Source organism: Camelus dromedarius, chromosome 6, assembly GCF_036321535.1.
Source record: "Camelus dromedarius isolate mCamDro1 chromosome 6, mCamDro1.pat, whole genome shotgun sequence".
NCBI classification, from domain to species: Eukaryota; Metazoa; Chordata; class Mammalia; order Artiodactyla; family Camelidae; genus Camelus; species Camelus dromedarius.
The window spans coordinates 31,446,299-31,473,687 of NC_087441.1; the positions used below are offsets into that span (position 1 = coordinate 31,446,299).

The 27,389-nt window shown below is 36.5% G+C and overlaps 2 protein-coding genes across 2 annotated transcripts; both read left to right on the forward strand.

Moving 5' to 3' along the window:
- On the forward strand, positions 1-16,965 carry KIAA0408 (KIAA0408 ortholog). The gene is made up of 5 exons (XM_031456285.2): positions 1-136; positions 4,088-4,450; positions 4,538-4,617; positions 6,059-7,391; positions 9,747-16,965. Exons 1-5 carry the CDS (start codon positions 2-4, stop codon positions 9,918-9,920), a joined length of 2,085 nt encoding a protein of 694 aa, XP_031312145.1. The 5' UTR covers position 1; the 3' UTR covers positions 9,921-16,965.
- LOC105096368 (iron-sulfur cluster assembly enzyme ISCU-like) lies at positions 11,451-26,904 on the forward strand. The gene is made up of 2 exons (XM_064486426.1): positions 11,451-11,541; positions 26,346-26,904. Exons 1-2 carry the CDS (start codon positions 11,451-11,453, stop codon positions 26,855-26,857), a joined length of 603 nt encoding a protein of 200 aa, XP_064342496.1. The 3' UTR covers positions 26,858-26,904.
- Positions 26,905-27,389: the final 485 nt, after the last annotated feature.

A 27,389-nucleotide genomic window follows, 5' to 3' on the forward strand; every position in this document is an offset into this window, starting at 1 on the left:
CATGGACCTACATAAGCAGTGGGAGAACACAGAGACTGACTGGCACAAGGAAAAGATGGAACTCCTGGACCAATTTGACAATGAAAGAAAGGAATGGGAAAGTCAATGGAAGATCATGCAGAAGAAGATAGAAGAGGTATGAGTTGATCTGTTTTGAATACATTGGAAACTTAAAACTCAGAATGAAAATTCTGTTGCTTGGCTTTTTATTGAAAACTATTTTTTCTTTTCCTTTTCCACCTAAAAGATGCATGTCTCAGTGATACTGACTAGACCCAAAATAGCATAACCTAACTCAATGGTATTGTAAAGACTATGGCTTATTTTATAATCTTGCATGAAAATTAGAACTTGAAATGTTGCTCTGAAATGTATCAATTTTTAATTTTCTGACTACAGTGCCTTGGTATCAAAAGTGAGATATGTATGTTGTGTAAGTTTTCAAATACTGGGCCCAGGAGGAAAACATAAGAAAAGCATAATGGTGGAATATATATTAACAAAATTATAATTGGGCATTAAAATACAGATCTTTCCTGACATGATGTATGACTAAGTCTACTAAAGGAAATTACATATTAGATAATCCAGTAGACTCAAAAAGAGTGTCATTTATCAAAAGGAAAATGGCAGTGGACGTGGTATTTACTCTGGCAAGGTGTGCCACATTTATTGTCACATTTATTAGGGAAGAGTGTGTGGAAAATGATATACTATGACTCTGACTCTGATACAAATGGTCATTTTATCCCTTCAGCCTGTTGGAGCTGGAATAATTCCTTTAAGTATTTGCATTGATGTATAGTCAAGCTTATCCCAACTGAAAATTATTTATACTTACTTTGTTTTCTTATAACATTCATGCTATTGACTTATATGGTTTTGTGCACATTGCCAAGGCAGTTATTTTAACAGACTCCTTGGCCTTTATTCACAGACAAAGCTGGTGCTTTCTGTGTTTATAGTGCAAATATTTTTCTTATTAACAGACATGTAATTGGTTGTGAATAAAATACAAATTGGCATGCTTAAAGGAAAAATAAAAAAAAAAAGAGTAGCTATTAAACTATTCTTCTAAAATAGAGCTGAGAAAGCAAGCATGTTGAGGATAACTAAAGGTGGAAAGGAAAATTTGCTTCTTATCCTTCTAGAGTTTGGAAAATGCCTTTTGCTTACTTTCTTAACTCCTCCACCCAGAGGCTCAGACTGGAGATGGCTAGGTCAAATCAGAATCCACAACTCCAGTCCAGAGCCTGGAGTCATAGGTCACTGGCTCGCAAAGATCTGGAAGGTCCAGTTAGTAACAGTCTCAGATAATTCTAGCATCCAAGCAAAATAGTTAAGAGAGGATCAGTCTAGCCAATTGTTTGAGCCACGTAGCTAAGACAGTCTGCTGTCTGGTTAAATTTGTTATTGCCAAATAATTATTCTGACAGCCGTGTAGATTCCATCTATGGAAAATATTAGCCTTATCAATAAGCAGGCATTAAACATGCTTTAAACATAGGATGACAGTCCATAAAAATACTGTCTCATTCTGCATCAAGAAGACAGAAGGATTGGAATATTTTTTTCCTTATCTTGGGTAGTAGCTGTGGTGCTCCTTACGGCACGCTGCCCGCAGTTTACAGCACCACACCTGGAAATATGTTTAGATAATGTGCTTACACAGAATGCCCATGGATGATGCTCTTCAATACATGAAAACTAGCATTGTGCCCCCCTTATCACACTAGTATATATAGTCCTCCCTCAGTAAGCACGGGGAGTTGGTTCCAGGAGCTCCCATGGAGACCAAAATTCATGGATGTGCTCAAGTTCCTTATATAAAATGGCATGGTATGCATTTTTTTCTACTCGCAGGTTTATACCTGTAAGAATTTATACATTCCTTCTTACGGGCTAGAAAGCTGAGAGTAGAAAAGATTGAGGACAACAGGAGGAAATTATCTTCACATGTCACAGAAAATCCAGACAATCTTTTTAGCTAAAATGAAAAATCAACAGCTGGAAAAAATATAACCTGCCACAAGCATAACAGATGATATTTGTCTTGTATTTATCATTAAGTTCTGTGTATTAAATCAGATACACTTATTAAGCCATAAATTAGAAAATTATAGATTTCCAGGTACACTCATAACTTCAGTGATTCCAAATAATCATATCATCTAGTGAAATCAGTGCTGGGTATTAAGATGCTAATGATCCTTTATTCAGCCACTATCCACAGTCATTGCATTTGCTATTGCAAAACCAAGAAGTACACATGTGGATCATTTGAAACCTAGAATAATTCAGATAGAAATCCTGAATAGAGTTAATAATGCTTGGGAAATTTTTTTTTTATCACATTGCAAGCTTTCCTGTTTGTCTCCTTTGTTCGAATGATCCGATAACCACTGAAAACAGGGCAGGGTACCAAATAACACCGATTAAGGATACCAAATAAATGGTTTTCCATCAATAATATTACATTGTTTATTCATACTTCACTGAAATCCCCGAGAGAATTTAAGATGTCAAATGAAATTCTATATAAGGTAAAGAATGTCAAAACTAGAAGAAAAAGATGAAAGGAAGACAAGAGGGAGGCTCATATGTGAACTGCATGCAGCAAGTCTGTCTTTCTAGTAACTAACAAAAAATGATCAGATGCATCTTTCTCAGTATTCAGAAAACAAAAGCAAACCTATTCCCCCCAAATAGCACTTTCTTCCCTGACTTTGCAACTAAAGCAATTTTGTTTTCATCTATGGCTCCTCAAATAGAGGACGATGCCACCAACAGTATCCTTGGATTTAGCATGGTACTTTTGAGGGCTGTCTCTTATAATGTCCCTCAAGGTCAGCCAAAATTATAATACCTACAACAGTTCAGTACAGATAATTTTACAGGGACCAAACAGTGGATTCATGGCTGCAATTTGATGCTATTCTGACTTCATCCAATGACAGATTTATAAGTATCTAGGGAAATAAATGCATATCCGTTAGGCATTAACTATTTATAGTGTTTCCCTCATCTGAGACTTGGGTAAATACTGAGCAGCAATAAATCTGTTCTCATATTCCTTGAATAATAGTGCAGATATGTAGTGGCTGTAAATGTAGTGCAGATATCGGTTGTGGCTGTAAAATGTAGAGTCATTTGCTTTAGTGGTTATCTGACAGTCGCTGGAATTTGGCAAGAGTTCCCAGAACTCTGGCCTGAAGAAAAAGCCACTTACTTTCACTCTTCAGGGATGAGCTAAGTATCTGCAAGTTAAATTAAGTTCTCAAAGAAATAATTGGGGGCGCACTTTAACATAGACTAATAGATGATCAAAGACTATTAGATGATACTGTATTATATAGGACAGGGTCACATTTGTTTTAATCAGCACAAGAAACTTTATGTTGTTGTTAACGGAGGTACTGGGGATTGAACCCAGGACCCTGTGCATGCTAAACATGAGCTCTACCACTAAGCTATACCTCCCCTACCACCAAGAAATTTCTTTTGAGTGTGTATAGCTTTGGCATTAAAAAAAATCTCAGTAATACCTGGCCCTCACCAACATAGCTTCCAAAGGAAGTATATTTTGGTTGCAAAATGTGTACTTAGGGAACGGAATGAGCGGAATCACTTTGTGAGATGGTCAACTATTTGGACAATTACGTGTTGGCACACAAGTAGGATCATATATTTTAAAAGTAGAACCTTAATATTAAACTCTTCTCTCTGCAAGCAGTGAGAGATCATTGCCAGTAATTGATTCTGGTCATTGCAGTTTTGTTTACAGTGCTTCTGTGTCATGACATCCATATAGAAGTACAGGTTTATTTTATTTTTGAATGAGTTGATTTCTACTCAGAAAGATAGAAATTACCACCCATGCTCTGGCCTACTAAAGTAATCTTTATAGTTTATCACATTGTTGTTCTGGCTAATCTAGATTTTAGAAGCACGATTTGGCAGCATAAACATTAATACTCTGGGGTAGTAGACAGTAATATGGCATAGAGGACACAAAACAATGTACTTAGTGTCAAAAGTACTGACAAAGTGGATTAGGGAGACATTTTTATCTTTGTTTTCCTTCCAGCTCTGCCACGAAGTAAAGCTTCGGAGGAAAGTCAACACGCGTGAACGCGCTAAGATCATTGATCTTGGTTGTGAGAAGGCCATTCAAGATAAAATGGTGGAATCTTCTCCAAATTACCCCAATTCAGGACAATGTGAATTTACAGGGTTGAATCACAGGGATGATCTGGGAAAAAAAGATAACACAGAGCAAAACTTATTTCATGAAAGAAATCAAATGTGTAAGGAGCAAAAAGCTACCAAAAAATCCAAAGTAGAGTTCATGGATTCTTTGACCACAGATAAACAAAGGGAGGGTGAGGCCTGGCCTGACCTGAGGACTTCTGGGGGAGACAGTGGGAGCTGCTCCAGCGCCCTCAACACGGTAAGTAGGAGGGGTTGGCCTGGGACTGCTTCTAAAGAAACATTTACATTTCAAAAGGCTAACATGCTATTGCTTATATGTATAAAGGCTCTTGAAGAACTTGCCAAAGTTAGTGAAGAATTATGCAGCTTTCAAGAGGAAATTCGAAAGCGGTCTAACCACAGAAGGTAGGCTGGTACATCTCTGATGATTTTATGTTGGAAAATAAAAAAAAGAATATTGTTTTCAGTTAATGAACCCAAATTGCCTCTGGCATCTCATTCACACTTTCTTAGGGAGAATTAGTAATGTGATTAAAAGCTGTCATCTTAGATAGGAGATAAAAATGTAAATTGAATATTTCTCTGTTCACTAATTCTTAAAGCAGATCTTCTAACTCTGTAATTTGACTCTGAGGCACACTTTACTCTTTTGGTGTTTAGTTAAGCTGTGCCCACCATAATAAATTAGCAAGTATCCTGTAATGTAGTTTTTGTTTTAAGTTTTTTCATGTTGAGTATTTGGCCAGTGGAAGAGTATACTGGGTTAATCTAGTTAAATACATCTTTAAACTATGTCAGATTTAACAGTGTGGTGTTTTAATTATATAGTGATGTTCTACTGAAATATTTTGAGTCATTTAGTTCTCATTCTCTTTATTGCCTACTGTTCTCTGTTAATGAGCATTTGTCTGCCCTTTATTGTAAGTGATCTCATAAGTTGAAGGGATATAAGTATGATTTATATTTATCAATATGATTAACTTTAATTTATGAATCCACATTATTGCTATATTTAGGTTTTTATTTTGATAACTCAGAAAATTATTACTTGTCTATTTTCTTCTACAAACCACATCATATATAAAGTTTTCACTGTCACTTCGTGGTCTTTAGAAAAAAGCTCAAAATCCTTAATATGTAATTGAAAGTCATTACAAGTTAACCGAATGCACCTGTCTTACTTTCCATCATCCTTCCCATTCTTGCTTTATGTTCCATCCACACCAAAGTACTCACTGTCCTCTGAATAGCCTTACTATTGTTTCTGAAGCTCACTTTGCTTATATGCCCTTTACCCATCAACAAAATTGTCACTTTTCTTTCATGTCCAAATAACACCTTCCGTTTGGTATTGCTCATGTCTCTTTGCGCTTTGATTCAGATTTCCATCCTACTACTTAGAATGTTATTTCAAATTCAAGGAGAGGAACTTGGGCTCAGAAGACGTAATGAATAGGGATTCAGTAGGCAAAGAGGATATAAGGAAATGGCAAGAGAGAAACCTATAGAAATGGGAACCCCAATAGCAGACACCCCAGAGACCACACACAGTCTAGTCTGAGCGTAGGTGAAGTTTCAGGTAATAGAAAAAATGAGAGACACAGTTGAAAAGATGTTTTGGGTCAGACTATGTATGTTGAGTCTCGCATACAACACTGGGAGGTAGGCCTTATTTTACTGTAAAAGGAACTTGAAGTTTTGGACTAAGGGATTTATAAAAAAATAATGTTTGAGGAAGTTGTGACTCCTTTTCCTGTAACAGAATCCATTGCTTTAGTCTCAGTGTCTTTAAGGGCTTGTCATAAATAAAGTTATCACTAATATACCATGTTTTATAACTGTTTAGGATGAAGTCAGATTCTTTTCTCCAGGAAATGCCAAATGTAATTAACATGCCTCATGGAGATCACATGATCAACAATGGGCAGTGCCTTCCTTCAACCAATTTAGAAAAAGAAAAACAGAAAAATAGAAAGAATCTGTGCTGTACCAGTGTTTTCCTAAACAATTCTAAGAACAAAAGTGGAACCAATACAATTGATCTGCAAAGAAATGAAACTCCACCAGTTCCTCCTCCAAGAAGCACATCTCGAAATTTTCCCAGCTCCTATTCTGAGCAAGCCCATGGAAGTCTGAAGGGAAGTTTAGACCACAGCAGCAGGGTGGCCCAAGAAGGTCACGGTGAACGGAACTGCAGTCCTCATTTCCTGTGGCCGCATGATGCGACGCCTACGTTGTGTCTAAATGAAGGGAAGACTTTGAAAGATGGTATCATGTTTTCTTCTTTGGCACCAGAAACCAAAATAGATAACAAGCCTTCATGTAATGAGAATGTTGGACTTAGCATGTGGTCATCTGACATTGGGACAGGTGCAAAAAATAGTCCCTCTACACTCTGGTCTCAGAAAACCTGCTCTATTCCCAATAAACCAAAATATGAAAAGGCGATCCCAGATCAGCCTGCTAAATCTCATCCTGGTCTTCATGTAGGCAATGACTACGGTTCCTCAGTGACACAGAGCACTAGCCCACTGAGAAGTTTCGGTTGTGGCTTTGAAAAGACTACTAGAAATGAAAAGCTGGCAGAAAAGACTGATGAATTTAACAGGATCGTATTTAGAACAGATAGAAATTGTCATGCAGTTCAGCAAAATCAAAGCTTCTCAGGATCATCTGAAGATCTTCAGCCCTGTGATACCTTAATTACTTGTGCAGGTAATGCTTCAGAAAGTGACACTGTTTCTGACATTCTGAAAACTAGCGCCCACGTGCCTGTGCCCAGGGAAACTGTGCCTGATAATTCCACCAAAAAATCCACAACAGGCCTCTTCAAACAAACACAGGAGCACGTAAGCCCGAGCAGTTACCGGAATATGTTCCAGGAGCATGACTGGAGACCAAGTAATTTGTCTGGCCGACCAAGATCGGCTGATCCCAGGTCAAATTATGGTGTGGTGGAAAAGCTGCTGAAAACCTACGAAACGTCAGCGGGGTCTGTATTGCAAAATTCTAAATGCTTCCAGGATAATTGGACCAAATGTAATTCTGATGTCACTGGTGGAGCCACATTAAATCAGCCTTTAGAAAAGCTCCAGATAGAACAAGAGCTTCAGCAAAAGACAGCTATGTGTGGGGCACAGCAAGTGAAGCAAGGAGTAGATCGGAAAAAGGTAATAGAGGTGAGAAAGCAATTTAACATATTTTGGTAGAACTGAATCCGTATTCAGCAGTGGCCCCAAATTCAGTCAGTTGCCCGTCCATATAAATAGAACATTGGCACACATTTTAACATTTTCTTAGTTCCTTGGCTCTTTGTTTGTGAACAAATAGAAACCTTAGGATTACAGCTCAATATGAACTTTTAAAAGTATAATTTTGTTTGTTTGTTTGTTTGTTTTATTGAAGTATAGTCAATTTACAGTGTTGTGTCAATTTCTGGTGTACAGCGTAATGTTTCAGTCATACATATATATACATATATTCCTTTTCATATTCTTTTTCGTTATAGGTTTAAAGTATAGTTTTTAAGTCTGAGAATAGCACATTATAATTTTTTTAAAAATTCTGAAATGGCACAAGGTAATATAATTAGGCTTAAGAACCTCAAAAAGATCAAATATTTGTTGTGAGCTTCCTTTTTGAAAAAAATATTCTGAATGTGCATTTGTTAATCTGTAGAATTTTATTCTATTGAAGTGTTTATATTTCTTAAAGTACATGGGAAATGTTTTAAAAATAACTTGCTCTTTTCAGTTATTAGCTATGATTGGGTCTGTCATTCCCAGAATTTGATTCGTGCTCTTCCTCATGGGATCAGTCACATGATTTAAAAAACATCATCTAAAATAGTGCCTTATGAAGTTCTTTTATTGTGGAGCTAAAAGGCAGTACATGGAAATAGAAAAATGATGTTGTAGTGTAAAAAGGTTTAAGGTCATTATTATTTGTATAAGTTCTTTGCATGGAAATTGCCGTTCCCCCCGCCACTGAAAATGGGGATTTAAGTAAACTGTTAATCCTGCAAAAGAGTATAATCTTTGCTAGTTAGAGGAGAAAAATAGGTTGAAAAGATTGGTATTTACAGTGAAGAATTATCCATTAGTCCCTTTTATGCACAATATACAAAAATTTACAGGGTGCTGTATTGTTACAATTAGCCAGTGCTAGTTTTACACAGCACATGTGTATGCAGCATAGTTTTAGATCATGCAGGTTGCCTCCTTCTTGTGTAAAAAGAAAAAAATTGTATCATTCTTTCAAATCCTACAAAAGTATCAGTTTACATCCGTTTTATCAGAAACTTTGCCTGTTTGCCCAAGGTACAAATAATTATCCTGCTTTTGTATTTCATTTTTCAGTTGATCCCCAAAATACCTGTATGATCCTGTGGTTTCAGATGGGAAATGGAAGCATATATACAAGAAACAGCCAAAATTCTCATTAACTAACAAATGTTACTAAATAGTTACCATTTTTGCATTGATCGTGGGTTTGGGAGGAGTCCTCTACTGTAGATCCTTAGGAGTTCTCCATTCCCCCTCCCCGGGGACAAGTGTGAAAAAATAAGACTCCAAGGAGAGAAAAAGTAGATGCAGGTTACGGTCATAGAAATAAAAGACAAAAAACAAAACAAAACAAAATGAAAAAAACAGGTAAAAAAAAGAAAGGCCATCCTTACTGCCCAGCTCAAGTCAAAGACCACAGGCTTTGTTGAGAAGGTCGATAAGAACCAAAGGTGTAAAATGTGTCATGAAAGCTTTTTAATTGCTTTTTAATGGCAATGGCTTTTCTTCCATTAAAATAAAAAGGAAGCAAAATAGGAAGAAAGGAAAGAAAGAGAAGGGAAGAGAAGGAAATTGTTTTCAGTCATCAGATGATACCCAATATAGATCACAATTCTTCATTAGCAATTAAAATGAAGTTATATTTAAAAGTATTTTAAAGGTTTCTACCAAAGGCCATGGCTCCTGGAAAAAAAAAAGTAATGGTAATTTTGAAACTTGAGAAATAGTAACAGTGGTTCTTAAGGGGGAAAAAAAAGATAACATCAGGCAAATCATTTCGTGGTTTGTGTGCCTTTTGTTTAGGACCTCTAGAAGTGTCAATAACTTGATATAAAATAACTGGACGTAAATGAATTCTTCTTTAAATTACTGTCTTTTTGTTTTTAAACAGCACTAAAATATCCTAACACCTAACATTAAGAAAAATCTTTAGTTTCGTCATATCAAAGCTATCCTACATGAACTTTCGGATCCTGAACTCATAGTTCTAAAAAGAAAGCAGTCGTATCAAAACTCGTCAATGTGAAGAGATCTACAATATTATCAAACGCTATTTTCATATTAAAAGTGAATTGCTTTGATTAAAACACTCAAGACCACAAACATCAGACAAATACCTTCTTTCATTTTCAGTGCTTTTTCTTGCTCATAGATATGGTAATACATTCATCCCACAGTCGGTGTCCACAATTTATTAAGCCCATTGTTGGTGCCTGAATCGTGAGATGAATGTCTTCATTTGTGTCACAGGAATCCCTGGCAGTGAAATCCTCACATGGAAAAGGATTTTCCCGACCTGCTAGACCAGCAAATCGCCGTCTCCCATCCAGATGGGCATCCAGATCTCCATCCGCTCCCCCTGCCTTGCGGAGAACTGCCCAGAGCATCACCGTCTCTCTGCGATCTGAGGCATCGGTGGTCTGAGTCTCTGGCCTGGATTGCGAGACTACAAAAGTCCCAACTGCCAAACAGAGTATTCCGAGAGTTTACAACCAATCCTGTCTCTTCTGTATCTTTCAAGATTATTGGGACAAACAATTTAAATCTTAACTTCCCATCAGTCTTCAGTGTTTTTAATCTATGGAATAATTATCTTCCTGTATTTTGATTTCTTAGATCAGAATTTTTTAATGCCATCCTCATTAATTTGCCAATATGATTTAAGTTGAAACAATGTACTATATTGTATATTCTAACTTTCTTGCAAGTGGCAGAAAGCAAGGTTATGTGCATGGCCATGTGTTTGTAGGTGCATGTGTTGATATAGGAAATATCTTAGTATGTATTTAGATAAGAAAAACTTATGTGCTAGTGTTGACTTTGAAATTATAACATGTATACCTATATATTCTTTGTGTTTATTTAAAATTTTTAAAAATACACGGTATTATTTATATTTTGTATACCTTTTAATAGGTATCCACTTAAGGCTTTTGAGGTACTTATGTTAACTAACCACTTCCTTGGCTTCAACCACATTGAAAAATAGTTCTACATGTATCTAACATTGGTAGCTTTCTATATACAGTTCATAGTTACTTAACCCATATAGGGATAGACTAATACCATTCACCTTGTTTATCTCTTTTAAATAAGTAAAATTGTCACAGGCTTAACCGATAAGCCTTCTAAAGCAAACACAAAATGTTCACAAAAGCATTTATATATCATTTGGCAGTCTACTCCGACATTTAACTGTGTACTTAATCCTTAGAGCCGGTATCCTAAGACTGCCTTGTAAAGGACATGACTAAACAATGAATTTATTCTGGCAACTTCAGTAACAAGCATTCCTTACACGGGATATGAAAAGAACTTCAATTATGCTGAATTCTACTTTTTGTTAAAACTATAGTAAGCTTTTTGTTCAGCTACTTTATTTGGAGTCATACATATTGAAAGGTAAGTCATTCACTTTCTCCTTTTTCTAATCTTTTCCCTAAAATTAGTAGATAATAGACTAATTCAATTTTTTATTAAAAAGGAAAATCAGGAATGGTGTTTCATTGAGAGCTGAATTATATTTCTTATAGTGTGCTACATAAAAAAAAAAAAAGCCTTAAACTAACCTTTGACATCCATGAGTAGCATAAGGAATACAAACTTTTTTTTTGGCCACAATTTCCAAAAAGTGAACACGTAAACTCTATACTGAGAACTGATAAAAATATGAATGTTGAGGTGCTTGGAATTTTACATGGAAGATCTTAGAAGCAAATTTGTTCTCCATTGTCTCTATATAAAACCAACTGTGGTATTAGATATTAATTCTATTTAAGCTTTTTTTTTTAATTACCAAAAAAGGTTATGTAATTCTTATGACAAAAATATTCAGAGCCTTCTCCTTGTGATACATTCTAACAATTTAGAGAAATTTTCTTCATTACACCATAAATTGAGGTAAAGTAATTAATTTTTAAATCCCAGACTGCCTTAAAGGCTCAAGACTGTTGCATGGTGAAGGACAGATTCATTCTTTCCAGTAAAGAGAGTTCCCAGGAGATGAGCGGAATTAAGCTTCTAGAAGGTGAGGCTGGAGCAGACGGTAAGTAAGGGCTATAGATCGACTCTTTTAATTCTTGTTTCTTTCAGGAATCTCCTTTTCCATAGAAAGCCTATCAGAGAAAAGTAACCTAGACACCAAGTGATGTTGCTCATATAATATGCTTCCTATCTAGAAGGGAGAAAAACACTGGGGAGGCGGTAGCCTGTGGCATAAAATGATAGACCTGTTAGGAAGATGGTACTGTGTAATGCTGGAGAGCAGCCCAAGAACTGTGTGACGTAGCTGCTCCTCTCCTTCACTGTATACCAGGTAGTCCAATGTGGATCTGTGGTGCCTAACTTGAGTTACAAGTCAGAATATTGAGAATTGTTTTTTAAATTAGATTTCTGACCTTATCACAGGATTACTAAAGCAGAATTTCCAGGGGTAGGGAGTGGGAATCTTGAATCCTTAGTAAAAAAAGAAAAACATTTGACGATTAGGGACATGTGGAAGCAGTGACATTAACTGATACCTAATGGATGGGTACCATTGGGTAGTCATGTTTCTTCTCTGGGACTTGCCTTTGTTATCTGTAAATTAAAAGGGTAATATTGTCAGGCGTCACAATTTTATGCCACTTTTTCTATTACCATTTTAATGAACCAGTGGAACACATTTTAACATCTTATGTTGACAATAATCATAGACTATTAGAGCTGGAAAAAAAGCATCTAGTCCAACTCAATTGTAAAGACGAAACTAAAAAAAAAAAAAGATTATTTGAGTATTTTGTTTTCTCTTTTTAAATATTTTACAATTTTTTATGGAAAAACCTATCAGGTAAATGGAAGTGATCCTTAAAAAATATTTTTGATGTATTGTGATTTTTAACCAGTAGTTTTTCTACTTTGGATGGGCATTTTCTTCCCAACAGCATACCCTTTATTACATCATCACTGCTAGATTTAAGGGATTTGTAAACATATCAGGAGTACTTGAGTAGAAGTTTTCCCTGGCAGACTTTTTGGGGAAAATAATCTTCTATTATTTCAATAGAGGGTTATTGATGTTATAGGCTGATCTCAGAAAGGAGTAAGAGTGAGGCAGAAAGAGTGTTTGAGTTTCTGTGCATGTGTGTGTATGCCCATGACCCTTGCCCGGGTTCTCTGTATAGCCCTATGCCTGAAGCCAAGTATAAATGATGTTGCATAATTCACTTTATCAAAAATTATCCGTAACCTTATTTTTACATAGAAAGTGAAGGTGACCAGATATTATCATGCACAAAACATGATTTACTTCTCTGTAGAGGATTTAGCCAGACTCTATGTCACCCCAAGCAAACATCTGGACCTAAAAAAGAGAATCTGCTTCCCTACAAAGATTTTTCAATTTATTTTTAGGCACACTTTCTGACAAACAACTACCTGATAATGAAATCTCCTTCAGTCGTTGGAAACTATCAAATAAAATAGGGGTGGAAACACTTGCTCTAGCATCTGTGTACATCTGGAGCATTTTTATTTTCCTCCTTTTCTACAGTGAAAATCCAGCTGAGAGTTTTTTAAAGTCTAAACTCAAGTATGTACGTAGTTCAACCTAGCTTCTCCCAAAATATCTCTAGATAGTAGGGTCTAAAGGCCAAGCCTGCCTGAATCCCTGCACCTGGCCACACACACAACCCCATCTAGTTTCTCGTATGCTGACACCATTTTGTGCCCATTTAACTACTTATTGAGTCTGATTAAGTTTTGTTTGAAAAAGGAGTACTCCTCTGAAATTTACTTTTACATGGTGAAATTTAGTTAAATTATTTTTAGGCAGATGTAGATTTCAAGCATAGTACGATTTTGCTTCAAATTCCTTGAGTAGCAAGTACCTTTATCAGAATCTAGAATTATGATTTACTCATTTTACTATAGCTCAAAAAATATGCTTCTTCAAAAAATGAGCTTCATAAAGTAAAAAAAAATTCAAAACAAAGAAAAAAAAAGACTGGGGGAGGAGCTTTAAGGCAAGTGTCTACTCAACATTTTTTACTGTGGGAATTTTTCTTATCATAGGAAATAATCTTTGTCTCAATGGGAAAAAAATCATAAGACTTAAAATCTGATACATGCTATAATGATCTAATGAATCCAACAGGTAAGAATGGAAAATTCTGGAAAAAAATTCTGCTTAATATGAAGCCATGATAGAGTCTAGAAATGAGAAACGAGTCTAGAAATGAGAGACGAGTCTAGAATAGGAAGGACCTTAGAAGTCACCCAAAACAATCTCATATGGAGGAGAGAAACCTGCTACTTAGAGAGGCCTGCCTGGCTGCTAGGGTTACAGGGACAGGAACCCAGCTGGATTCCAGCATCAGTGTTCTGCCTCCCTGTATACCCGTGGGCATCTGAGAGCTTGCAAAGCACATATGTATTCCTTATTTACTTCTTACAACAAATTTCAAGGCAGCCATCATGATTTCTAATTACAGAAGGAAAAATTAAATAGCCAAGATAATAGAATAAATATTTCCCAAGACAATACTTAGCAATAAATATGTGGCTCTTCAGACTTAATTCAAGTTCTTTGCCCAAAGAAGCAAAGAGGAAGGCAAAGAGTGAACAGTTCCTTTTCACTTCTGTTTTATGCATGACAATGAAATTGTTTATTTTGCTTTCATTGAGAATTTCTCTTTATTTTGTCTTTTAATGATCTAAACCAAAATTCGTCATTCATGATTTACATGGTTTCAATTGTTTCAAGAGATATTATTCAAGCAGTCATGAAGAAGTCACACTTTATCAAAGTAATTTAATTTTTGATGCCTGTGCTCCAATATTGTATAGATTTTGTATAGAAGCCAATATGTTGATGGTAAAAACAATAAGTATTCCAGCAAGTAGCCAAAGCAATCCTCATCTATAGCATCAATTGAATCTGGACCTCCTCAATTTTCAAAAGAATCACAGAAAATGTTCACTCTATATGACTTCAGTGTACTCCAGGATCACTACAAGCATTTCCCTTGGAGCATGCAGTTATTTCCAATTTTAAGTTAATTGTGTCCTGCCACTCTCTTTTTGAGGCTTTATTCTCCAATTAAATTATTTACCATGTAATTTTATAAAAATCATTAAACAAATCTAATCCAGCTATTTGGGATCTGAAGACTTTTTTTTTTTTCATAATGCTGTTCAGCCTTAAAATCACACCAAATTTAAACTATAAAATTTTTCTATTTCAGTCTTTGCAAGAAATTTTTGTGTTAAAATTAAGCCAGGAAAAAAAGTAAAATAAATAAAATAGAATGTTAAAAAATAATTAAGCCAGGAAAAGATTCTCTGAATTAATGCTATCTAGAGTGAAAAAGTAAGTTTGCAATGAAACAAGAAAATTTTATTTTTAAAAGGAAGTTACATGAAGGAATAAAAGGGGGCAATAGTCTCTATATGTTAAAATTTAGGAGGTAAAACATCGGTAATAAAGATTCTTCCTCTGAAATCCCAGGCAAGAAGAGAAGAGCTGAGACCAGGCATGTCATCTGCCACCTCATTAAAAAGGAAACTGGTAGTGGTGCAGCCCAATGAGCCAAAGCTAAGTGAGTTCATGACACTTCCAACTCAACAGAAACAAACGCTAGGTATTTCCAGGTGAACTGAGGGCCTGGGAAAAGCACAACACTAAGGACTCCAAGGCGGACCTGCTCAGGCGTCATCTTCAAGGAGATTCCTCATAAAACATCAGAGACCTGACACTGCGTCCAGAGCTGGGGTGGGAATGAAATGTCCAGAGGAGGAAGTTAACAGCAGCAAGATACTAGATCAAGAGGCCAGTCCTGGGGACAAGCATGCAGGATACTAAAGAGAGAAAACTAGAGGTTGGGAGGGAAACTTCCACTGGAAATAGGAACAGAGAGGTTTTCATCGGCATACCCGATCTTTACCGAAGTTGGGAGCCAAGAAGCCTTGGCTAGCGAGTGAAGGACCCATTTGTAGGCAGCGAGGAGAGTAACCACCAGGAAACTGAAACAAATGGAGGGTCTGTGCAGCCTGAGACACTTTTGGGAACTAGAAATGACAGGCGGCCATCAGAGGACCTCCCAGTGAGGGATTTAAAAAGACAGGCAAAGATGACGAGGTATGGGCTGACATCCTCTTATCTCCACCTTCCTTTTATTGTGACTGCCGTCAGAATCTAAGATTTTATCTAGATAACCTAATAAATAAAATAAGCCATCTACATCTTCATGTAGTAGACTCTAAGAGCAAAAATAGACACCCAAGAAATTGAACGTGACATTTTTCTTCAATAAAAAATAAAAATAGCCCCATCATTAAAGAGTAGACCATTTTTAGGAGAACTTAAAAAATCACTGTATATATGGAGTAGACAAACATAGGCCAAACTGTATCCAAGAATAGAATATAGTCTCAGAGAAAAAGAAATGCAATGTTATATCTAAAGAAGGGGAAACTTCATTAGCTGCTCTGAGCTCTGCCTGAATGGAAAGCAGGTGGGCTGCATGGAGCAGAGGAAAAGGTACCTGAGAACAAGAATATGTAGGGTTGATACACTGCAGTTCAGTAGAAAAGGCCAGGGTCTGAAAACATGGTATTTCTGGCCACAGGACTGTTCCATTCTGTCTTAGGAAGAGGAGGTTCCCCCAGACTGATCTGTGCCACACAGGGTTGCCCAAGTTCTATCAACTCATTTTTCCACACTCAGTGGAGCACCCTTCTGATTCTCAAATTAACTACCTAAATGTTTAGAGGAGTAGGAGAACATCTAGACAGGGGTTCCTTGAATATTTCCAGAAGGTTTTCTCTGATAGCAGAAAAAAGAAGTCGCTCTCCAAAGGTCTCTGATGGTGTCTAAAATTCTTTAGATTTGGGGGCTTGAAACTCAAAAAATTTTACAGTCCTTAAACAAACAGGAATTTTGTCTGCTTTGTTCACTGACTGCACCAAACACTTAAGAAAGTGACAGCAGAGAGTAAGCTCAATAAGTGTTGAATAAATAAACAAAAAATTTTGTTACAATTTAAAAAATTAACAGAATGAAATGTTTTAGTCACTTGCTATCAGAAACATCAAAATAGGTTTTCCTCTCTGCCTCCTTGTTTAGTCACAACTGAACTGAATTTACTTTTATTTCATAAAATTGAGCCACCTGAATTTACATCATAGAGTAATTTCTTGTCGTAGTGTCACCATATTTTGAGAACTTAAAAATGCATATGAATTGAGATAGCTTTTTTCACTGTTTTGTAAACTTTATAATCACTAAGATGGCAAGAACACTACCAAAGAGATAGTACACTGGAATGTTTGAATCAATTGCTGTTAGAAATTTTGTTAAGTATCTTTTTGCTGAAAAGTCAAGTGACATGTTATATGAAATGTTGTAAGGTTGTCTCTTTTACTATCTTAGGAGAAAAATAGTTGAAGGGCCTTTCTGAAGGAAAGAAAAGTAACATTATATGAACTAACCTTTATCATGTGTCATTTCATTAAAACTTCCAAAATTTCATTGTTGATGAAGCCAACTCTTCACAGCTCTCACACTTTAATTGTGCTGCAATCTTGTCACATCCAGTGAAAGCTTAAACAATTTCACCTTCACAAAGAATTCACCCTCAAAGTGTTTTTGCTGAATAAGCCAACTTTGAGAAGAACTACTGTTTATCATTAGACAAAGTAGTGATTGATCATTAGCTATTTTTACAAGTTTTTAATTCTCCATTTAAAAAAGAATAATTCTACTGAATTGAAAATCTGATCAGCATATTTCTCTGCCTAAACTAGCACATATCCATGTCAAAGAGTAAGTTTTCAAAATCATTTCTCATTTCTTTACAAGTTGATCTAAAAAGATAAGCATCTATATAGTTGTTCCTGTTAACTGTCAACAAAATCCAGTGTTTCTCTCCAGCCCATTAATACACAAAGAAAATCAAAAGACAAACTCTTTGAGGGAAGCTACCATTGATGCACTGCTCCAGGCCTGCTAATTCATGCAGGCTGTAAAGGGTGACCTTCCCCCACCAATGTCAGCGTCATAGATTTGCTTCTCTGCGTGCATTCGTCGATATGTGTTTTCATTCATGAAAACTAATATAGTTTAAAAATTATTTTCCTGGTTACTTTACCCTAAATCATCCATATAAAATTAATGGGGCAAAGATCAACTCATTACACTGCTAAATTATTAGTGTCCGTGCTTCCCAATTTAAAAATAACAAGCAAGGTTAGCATTTATCTCTCAGCCAGTCTCCAGGATATCCTTCCAGTGTGTTAGAATTATTGAACATCATTCAAGAAGTGTCTCTTTTTCATCTTGTCAGTTTCTTTTTAGGCCCCCAAACAGGTATGACCATAATTACAGCACAGAGCTTCACCAAGGTTGGGGGGTTTTCTTTAAATGAATCATCAGGCAGTATTGTCTTTTCAGTTGTGTTTTTCACTTCTAGCTAATATTTTTTTTCCTGTTGGTGCAACATTTTCTGGTTGTTTGAACAGTTCATTGTAATGTTAACCACAAGAACAGTGCTGGTTTATACAATTATTTTCAGGGTTTTATCCACTAAAAGAAATAAAGGATTAGACCTTTAGCATTTCCACAATATTCTAGCTCATATTTTAAATATGCCTCTAAATATATCCTACTATTTTTAGATGCCAGCTACCTAGTAGTAAAGAGGATAGTCTAAGACCTTTTCACCATCAGTTTCAATGGCAAAACTCATCTCTCCGACCTTTGCTGATTTTTTGGATGCACTAAAAATTTTAAGTCATCTGTTTTATTTTATCCAATATTCAGCTTGTGATCCAAACTTCCTGTATTAAATCACAGAATGTATTTCCTATAGGAAATATCATTTTAAAATTATTACACTTTAAGTGTATAAGTGAAGAAAATAACATTACACACACAGTACAGATTTTTTTTTTTTTAGTACGTATTTGCTATTGGCAGGAAGTAGAACTAGAAGGAATCAAGCACTTGTAAACGAATGCATTGCAGTAATTGTTAGAAATTCTTTAACTCCATTTTGGAATCAGTGACTTTCCATGGGGTGTAATCTAAAGTTTGGAAACATTGATTCGTGCAGTAACTAAACGATTTCTCTAAAGACTGGCTATGCAGGTCTCTGAGGACACATGACTAAATCACACTTCTCAGCTTTTCCACTCTAGCAGCCAGTGCCATGAGCAGCCTTAGCACACTCCGTTCTTCCCCTATTAGCTGTCCAGATCAATTTCTTGGGACTGCAATGCTGACAGCACTTAATTCCCCAAGGACAGCAGTACTAAATTTTCCAGTCAACAAGCATGCATAAAAACGGTATGCTTTCTGGGCTCACATAAAAGCAACAAAATATTCACCAACAAAGAAAATCAGATTATCTTATTTTTGTTGAGTCAGCATATACCAAACACAGTTTTTTACACTTTTTATTTTGAAGTAATAACAGACTCATGGGAAGTTGGAAAAGTAGAACAAAGAATACCATGCACCCTTTGCCCAGCCTCCCCTGATAATGACATTTTATAGAGTTCAATCCTAAAGTCAAAACCAGGAAATTGACATTAGTACATTACTGTTTTAAAACCTGCATTTATTTGTGTGTGTGTTGTATAGTGTTATGCACCTTTCCCCTGTACAATTTGTATAATCACCACCACAAAGTACAGATTTGTTCTATCATCACAAAAGAAATCCTTTGTGCTACCTCTCTGTACCTGTGTCTCCCTCCACCACTACACCTGGCCGTGTGCCCGGGCAACCACAAATCTGCTCTCCGCCTCTCTAGTTTTATCATTTCAAGGATGTTATATAAATAGAATCATACACTATGTAATACTGTGAAATTAACATTTTCACTGAACATAATGTCCTTGGGGTCCACCTGGTTTTTTTGCACATATATCATTAGTTCATTCCTTTTTATTGCTGAGTAGTATTCCATTGCATGCATGTACCAGACTTTGTTCAACCATACACCAACTTAAAGACATTTGAGCAGCTTCCAGTAATTTACTATATACACTGCTCTGAACATTCATATACAGGTTTTTGTGTGAAATAAGTTTTCATTCCACTGGGGTAAATGCCCAAGAAGAAGACAACTACTGGGTCATATGGTGAGAGTATTTTTTAGTTTTGTAAAATCTGGAGGACTGTTTTCCATTTTACCTTCCCAGCAACAATGTATTCAAAATCCAGTTTCTCCTTATCATCACCAATATTTGTTATTATTGCATTTAAAAAAATTTTTAGATGTTCTAATAGGTTGTGATATCTCACTGCGGTTTTTTTTTTTTTGCATCTCCCCAAGGCACCAAAATGGAGAAAAGCAGAATGCCACTGAGCCCATTACATAGCACTTGTCCGCTTTGATGCCAAGCAAGGGTGGAGGCTTGGCTCTCCACTGGGCCCGGATGACAACAGGGTGGGTGGGTTTACAGACTAAAGACTAGTCCAGCTTGCGCCTCCTCATTCAACTTCATTGGTGCCACATTGAGATGGAAGCTCAGGTTCCAACTGGACCCCACTAATTCTACTTTGTAAGGAATATCAGAGCATTGTTACCTTCCTCCACTTAAGAGGTAGAATTGGCTCTCCACTCATCTTAGCCAAAACCACAGAGGATGTGCCGTTTGTGGGGTGGACAGTGTATTGTGTTGTATTGGTATTTTTCTGGAGTACAGTGATTATGGTCATGAAGCTTTTCTGTTCTGTTAGGCTGCCTTTTTCCTGGTCCTTTAGCCAGAGCAAATCAGTTTTTCTGGGAGTTACTATCGTCTGTGCCTATTGGTGGTCCGGGTTGCAGGCTTCCCCGGTGCCCTGTCTGAGATATACAGACGGCAAAAAGAAAAACCAGGAAACTCAACCCTGTGTCATGCCTCACACCCTCGGTTAACTGGTCACTCTTGCATCTTTATCTGAGACTTTTGATATTTGTTAGTTTTGTTACATCCTGGGTGTTTAAAGAAAGAGGACCTGTTAAGAACTGGGCTATTTCATGTTGGCCAGAACAAGAAGTCCTCCCAAACAATTTCTTTTTATAACAGCTGTATTGAGACGTAATTTATAAACCATAAAATTCATCATTTTGAAGTGTATAATTCGGTGGGTTTAAATTTATTATAGGAGCTACACAACCATACCACTGTTTAATTTTAGAACATTTTCATCACCCCAAAAGGAAATCCTATGCTAATAGTAGTTACTCTCCATTCCCCTCACTACCCCTTCCTCCACCCCAACAAGACCTTGGCAACTACTAAACTACTTTCTGTCTTTACGGATTTGGCTATTCTGGAAATTTCACATAAATGGAATCATACGATATATGGCTTTTTTATAACTGGCTTCTTTCACTTAGCATAATATTTTCAGGGTTCATTCACACTGCAACAATTATCAGTACTTCATTTCTTGTATTTCCAAATAATATTCCACTGTATGAATACACCACATTTTTTCCATTCATTAGTTGATAGACTTTTGGGTTGTTTCCATTTATGAGTTATTATGAATAATGCTGCTAAGAACACTCAGGTAACAGGTTTTTGTGAGAATATATGCTTTATTTCTCTTGAATAGATACCTGGGTGAGAAATTTCTGGGTCATATAGTAAGCCATATGTCTAACATTTGAGGAGCTACCAAATATTTTTCCAAAGTGGCTTCACCGTTTTACAAACACACTAGCAATAAACAAGTGTTCCAAATTCTTCACATCTTTGGTAAAACTTTTTATTGAGACTTTTTAATTTTAGCCATCCTCCTGGGTGTGAAGTGATAATCTCATTGTGATTTTGATCTGCACCTCTCTAGTGACTAAAGATGTTACACATCTTTTGTATGCTTCTTGGCTATTTGCATGTCTATTCAAATCCTTTCCCAATTTTTGATTGTGTTGTCTTTTATTATTGACTAGTAAGAACTCTTTACATCTTCTGAATACAAATTCCTTATCAGATACATGAGATGCAAATATTTTCTCTTATTCTGTATGTCGTTCTTTTATTTTCTTAATGGTTTCCTTTGAAACACAAAAGTTCTTATGATGAAGTCCAATTTATCTATTTTTTTTTCTTTTGTCACTTTGATTTTGGTGTCATATCTAAAAAAAAAACAAACCACTGCCTAATGCAAGGTCATAAAGGTTTACTTCTATATTTTTATAGTCATCTTGTTGTTTAGTTTACAGTTAGTTTTACGATGCATTTTTAGTTAATTTTTGTGTATGGTGTAAGGTAGGGGTCTGACTACATGGTATTGTATGTGGATACCCAGTTTCACCTGCATCACTGATAAAAATTAATTACCATATACGTAATGATTTATTTCTGGACTCTCAGTTCTATTCCACTAGTCTGTATGTCTGTCCTTATCCTGGTCTGACACTCTCTTGATTACTGTAGTTTTATGGTAAGTTTCTGGGCTCCCTTCATTCCCATATAAATTTTAGGATCAGCTTATCAATTTCTGCAAAAGAAGAGTGCAACCATGTTTTTGGTAGGGATTGTATTAAATCTGTAGGTCAATATAGAGAATATTGCCACCTTATCAGTATTATATCCTCTGATCCACAAACGTGTGATGTCTTTCCATTTACTTACATAGCCTTGAATTTCTTTCAATATTGTTTTGTAGTTTCCAGTGTACAAGTTTTGCACTTTTGTTAAAATCAGTTTTAAGTATCTTATTCTTTCCGATGCATTTGTACATGGAATTGTTTTCTTTTTATTTTCAGATTGCTCGTTACTAGTGTGTAGAAGTGCAATTTATTTTTACATATTGATCTTGTATTAGCGGTCTTGCTGAATGCATTTGTTAGTGCTATTATTTTTGTGGCGGGTGGGTGATAGGAGGTTCTTCAGGACTTTCTACATACCAGGCCACAGCAACTGCAAATAGACTTAGTTGTACTCTCCCCTTTCTCATCTGGAAGTGTTTCACTTCTTCTCCTTCACTAATAGACTGGGAAAGAGCATCCAGTACCATGTTAAATGGAAGCAGCAAGAGTGGACAACCTTGCCTTATTCTAATCTTAGGGGGAAAGCAGGACCATTTATTTATATCTCTCAGTAAAATCAACAAAGAAGATTTCCAAGCTTAAACTGGCAGAGAGCATTACATAGAAATTTCAAACTGCTAGAGAAGAGAACAAAGAAATTTGGTTTTGTGGGTTTTTTTTTTTCCCCAAATTATGCTCAGGATATTAACTCATTTGTGTAAATGAGAAAAACCAGGAATAAGTCTTTCACCATGAAAGTATTCAATCCATTTCAAAAAAATGATTAATAAACTGTTGAGGATTATTCTTTAAACTCCATTTCACATTTGTGCCTGAAGTAAGCACCTCTTACCCAAGTCATCCAAAATTAATTTACAAAGCCTGAAAATACATTCTTTCACGTAATATCTGTTTTCCAACTCTGTGGTTTATACTCTAAAATGGTCATGGCTTATTAACCAAAGCTTTCATAATTATTTAAATCCAAGCCCATTTCCAGAGAGAAAAAATACATTAGGGGAAAAATCTAATTGAAATCTTGACCTTTAAAAATATTTCTTTTCCTTAACAGTTCTCATTTCTGAAATTTTGTAAAGAGCAAAGGAAGGCAGCTCTGCTCACCACTGTACCACCAACTCAGTACCTACAAAGAGCAAAAGGAAATGTTTAGAGTGGAAAGAAGACTCACTTTCAAGAAGTGAAGTGATTGGATTTTCTGGTTTCAGTCTGGGATTGGGGTCCAAGGCCTCTTGGTCCCATAAAACACAATGAAAAGCCGGATCTGGTTCTAAAACACAACCACTGTTAATGTCCCCAAATTCACACAGTACATGTCATGCAACGGGGGACCCAGACAGGGGACCCAAACACAAAGAACACTAGCAACCAGAGACAGAAAAGTAAAGCCAGTGTCCTGGGGAAACACGTAGTCAGGGAAAACAGCAAGGCACATGCCACGCCACTGCCCTGCACGTCCTGCACGTCTCACAGCGGCACGCTGAGGACACGTCAGGGAAAGGGCTATAGGAGAAGGCTTTACCACATACTCTTATTCTACGTATTGACAGAAAAAGAGGAATAGGAAATGGCCACTTGATTTTGATAGTGTACCAAGGGGAGCTTCTTTTAACAGTGTCATGGAAACACTGTTGAAAAAAAGCCTTGTTGGAAAGGGGAGCCCCACAGCTCAGGCTCTGCCATTAGCTTGTTCTTTTATCAGGCTGGCTCAGACCCGTGTCTAGATAGTTACCAGGAAGGGGAGGAAATGAGCTGCCAACACCAACCATCCCAAGGTGTCTCTCATGATATTTGTAAACTATAGCAACCGGGGGAGGAGAAAGAATTTAGAGAACTTTAGAGGACTTAGTAGCAAATAGACACTCTTTTGACTATAGGGGGAAAAAAAAGGCATTGCTATACTGTAGAATGGAAAAAAAGTAATGGGAGCACTTATGTATAGCAAAATACTTCTGTATTTTCTACTCAAAATGTTATAGAAACAGATACGTGGAAGGAGAAAATAAATCTTAAAAGACATAAACAAAATATGACTTTGTGTCCAAATTGGGAGATTAACTTAATTTTCCCCTAAAGAATAAGAAAATATCTTTTTATCTTATAAATAAATCTTTCTTTCATTTTAATTACATACACACTATTTGTTAACTTCACTGTATTTAATCTATTAATTAATTTTAAGTAATAGACTACAAAACACTAAGTTACTCACCTTGACTTGGATTAAGAAACTACTATCCATGAGAAAATGGTTCCAACCAGCATATTTATGATGACCATGGGTACGGGATTGTTATATTTAACAATTATAAATACAAAATGACCAGTTGAATTTGAACTTCAGAGAAACAACAATCGGTTCATAATCACCTTATTGGTTTAGTCTACTCTGAACCAGTTGTTAACACAGAAACAGAGTATAGACAGGTGATGATGGCAGGTGGACAGCTGGCTGTATAGATACAATGGTCGGCACATACTTACACTAAAACATTTGCTGCTGTTCTTTGATGCTCCTCAAGGAGCATCAGAAAATAGAGGAAAGAAAAAGGGAGTGTTTTAAAACCAGAAAGCAGAGACCAAGGGAAAGGTTGCTAATGATAAATTGGTTGCTTTGAAAAGCAGAAGAGGTTTTAAGTTGATCTACCTGGGAGGCTGGTGGAGCTCCTAGTAGCAGCAAGATAGCACCAATAGGTATTTGCCAATCTTGATCCCCTGCAACATGCAGCTCAGAAGAAAACACAACAGTCGAAAGAATTCTTTTGACTTTGCCAAGTCAAAAGAGGAGTTACAGCTTAGAGTAGGATAAACTGATAAAGTAGTTATAAACTGACTGTTAACAAAAAAGATAAAGAAATCAATTAAGAAGATAGAAGCTGATGATAAAATATTTTCCATTGTAATAAGGCTCATTATATAAAATTTAAAATTGTTAGAGAAATATAATTAAAAACACAATGTTTTCCCAACCCAAATAGATAATAGAGAAATAAAGCATTTTTTTTAATTTTTGAATAAGCACTAAACCAGAATATAATGCACATCAGAGGTAATCTGCTAAGAGGTTGCAAAAACAGAAGGGAGTCTCACCCTCTTATAGAGCCATGCTGATACAATCTATTATATATTTGTTTTCAAGATAATAATAACTAGTCTTCAAGTGGGAGGATTGGACTGCACCATTTGTCACACATAGATCGTCCTAAATTCACCTGGTAGTTGGGGTGGCCATCTGTGTTAGCTAACTGACCTACCCAGAGGCAAAACAAACTTCTCATATTTTTGTGACAGAACATAATTTTGCAAATGGAAGCCAAGTGCCCACTGAAGTTAGGCTCCTGCCCTCCCACAGAGACTGGGAGAGAGGGTACTGTCTCCTTTAGTGTTCACATTTCCTTTTTGGGGGTGTAGGGAGCTTAAACAACAAACATTTATTTCTCACATTTCTGGAAGCTGGGAAGTCCAAGATCAAGACTCCCGACAGAGTCAACAGATTAAGTGTCTTGTGAAGACCCTTCCCGGTTCATAGACTTCCAGGTTTATTCTCAGTGTCCTCACAGGGCAGGAAAGTTTGATGTTTACATTTCAAAAAGATGGGTCCCAGATCTTTGAGAGAAGTATTCCTCGTTCATAAAGCTGGCAAAGGCCTATCTAGTCTCCAGAGGGATTTACAAATATTTTAAAAAGAGGAGACAGTCCTTATAGTTACAAGGTTTCTAAGGGAAATGTTCTGAGAAAAAGGCGGAGAGGGGGATCTCTTCCATTATTTTCAACAGAAAGAAATAGCCCCTTATTTTTAAGTTGTATTTGCCCTTAAATAATATACAGAGAAGTTAAGTTTTAAGTTATCTTGAAACTACCTATACCTGGATATAACCCAATTAGCATTTTAGTATATTTTCTTATGATATTTTATATATCATTTTGTTTGGTTTTTATAGCTTTAATCAAATAATACAAACATAATTTTGTGTCTGACTTTTTATTTTTAACATTATCCCATGTTATTAGAAGTATCACTTTTACTGACAGTACTTTAATTGTTGGCATTATATTTCACTTTATACAATAGTTAATATCTTGGTGAATAAAGCTTTTATTCTTTCATACTTACCATTATTCCTTTTGAAAGAGTGTCAGGAATAGGATTTCTAAGTAATTAAGAATGAACATTTAAAGCTTTTGATGTTGCTGAATTTCTAAAAGTTACTTTTCTAAATAAGACAATATGTTTTATCCAAAGGTTTTTCTCTCTCTTGTTTTTCAAGCAATTGCACGCCGTTCCTATGATGTTTAAAGTGACTTTAATAATTCCTTCTTGAAGCCCGCAAGGTGGCAGCGGCTGCAGTTGGCCGTCTGAGGTGCGCGGCGTCGGCCCTGCTGCTCCGGGCGCCCCGTCTGCCCGCCCAGGAGCTGTCAGCTCCGGCTCGGCTCTATCACAAGAAGGTTGTTGATCATTATGAAAATCCTCGAAATGTGGGGTCCCTTGACAAGACATCTAAAAATGTTGGAACCGGACTGGTGGGGGCTCCAGCATGTGGCGATGTGATGAAATTACAGATTCAAGTGGACGAAGAGGGCAAGATCGTGGACGCCAGGTTTAAAACGTTTGGCTGTGGTTCTGCGATTGCCTCCAGCTCGTTGGCCACGAAATGGGTAAAAGGGAAAACGGTGGAGGAAGCCTGGACCATCAAAAACACGGACATCGCCAAGGAGCTCTGCCTGCCGCCTGTGAAACTGCACTGCTCCATGCTGGCCAAACATGCCATCAAGGCTGCCCTGGCTGATTACAGACTGAAACAAGAACCCAAGAAAGAAGAGGCCGAGAAGAAATGAGCCCTCGGCGAACCTGCCCACAGGTCACACCAGCTGCTTGCCCACCCGCCGTGCAGTCAAGTAGAAGCCCTCGCACTACAATAAAAGAGCTATGAAATCTGCACAACATTTGCTCTCCACGTTGTGACTCCAATGCAAGCAAAATACACAAGTCTAGTTGTTCTGAATCCTGTGGTTTCTTTCAGTTCACTTTTATCGCCTTAACCCAGTTCATGTCTGTTTGAGTTGTGTGTATGGCCTCAAAACTGAAATCCATAGTGAAGTCTCGCATTTGGGGAGGCATGAAGTGCACAAATATCTGATTTTACCTGAATCTATTTTGGGGAAGATTACCGATAGAATGCCTTGGTAAGATTATTTGCTAGAACCAAGTATTGTACATAAAACAGATTTGCATATATAATAAATAAAAGAATGGAAGATGAACAAAAAAAATAATTTCTTCTTCTTAATCCAATTAAATACCTAGTGCATTCAGAACTACTGGGAATCACAAAAAAGAATATTCTTGTCATTTTTTACCCTCTTTTAA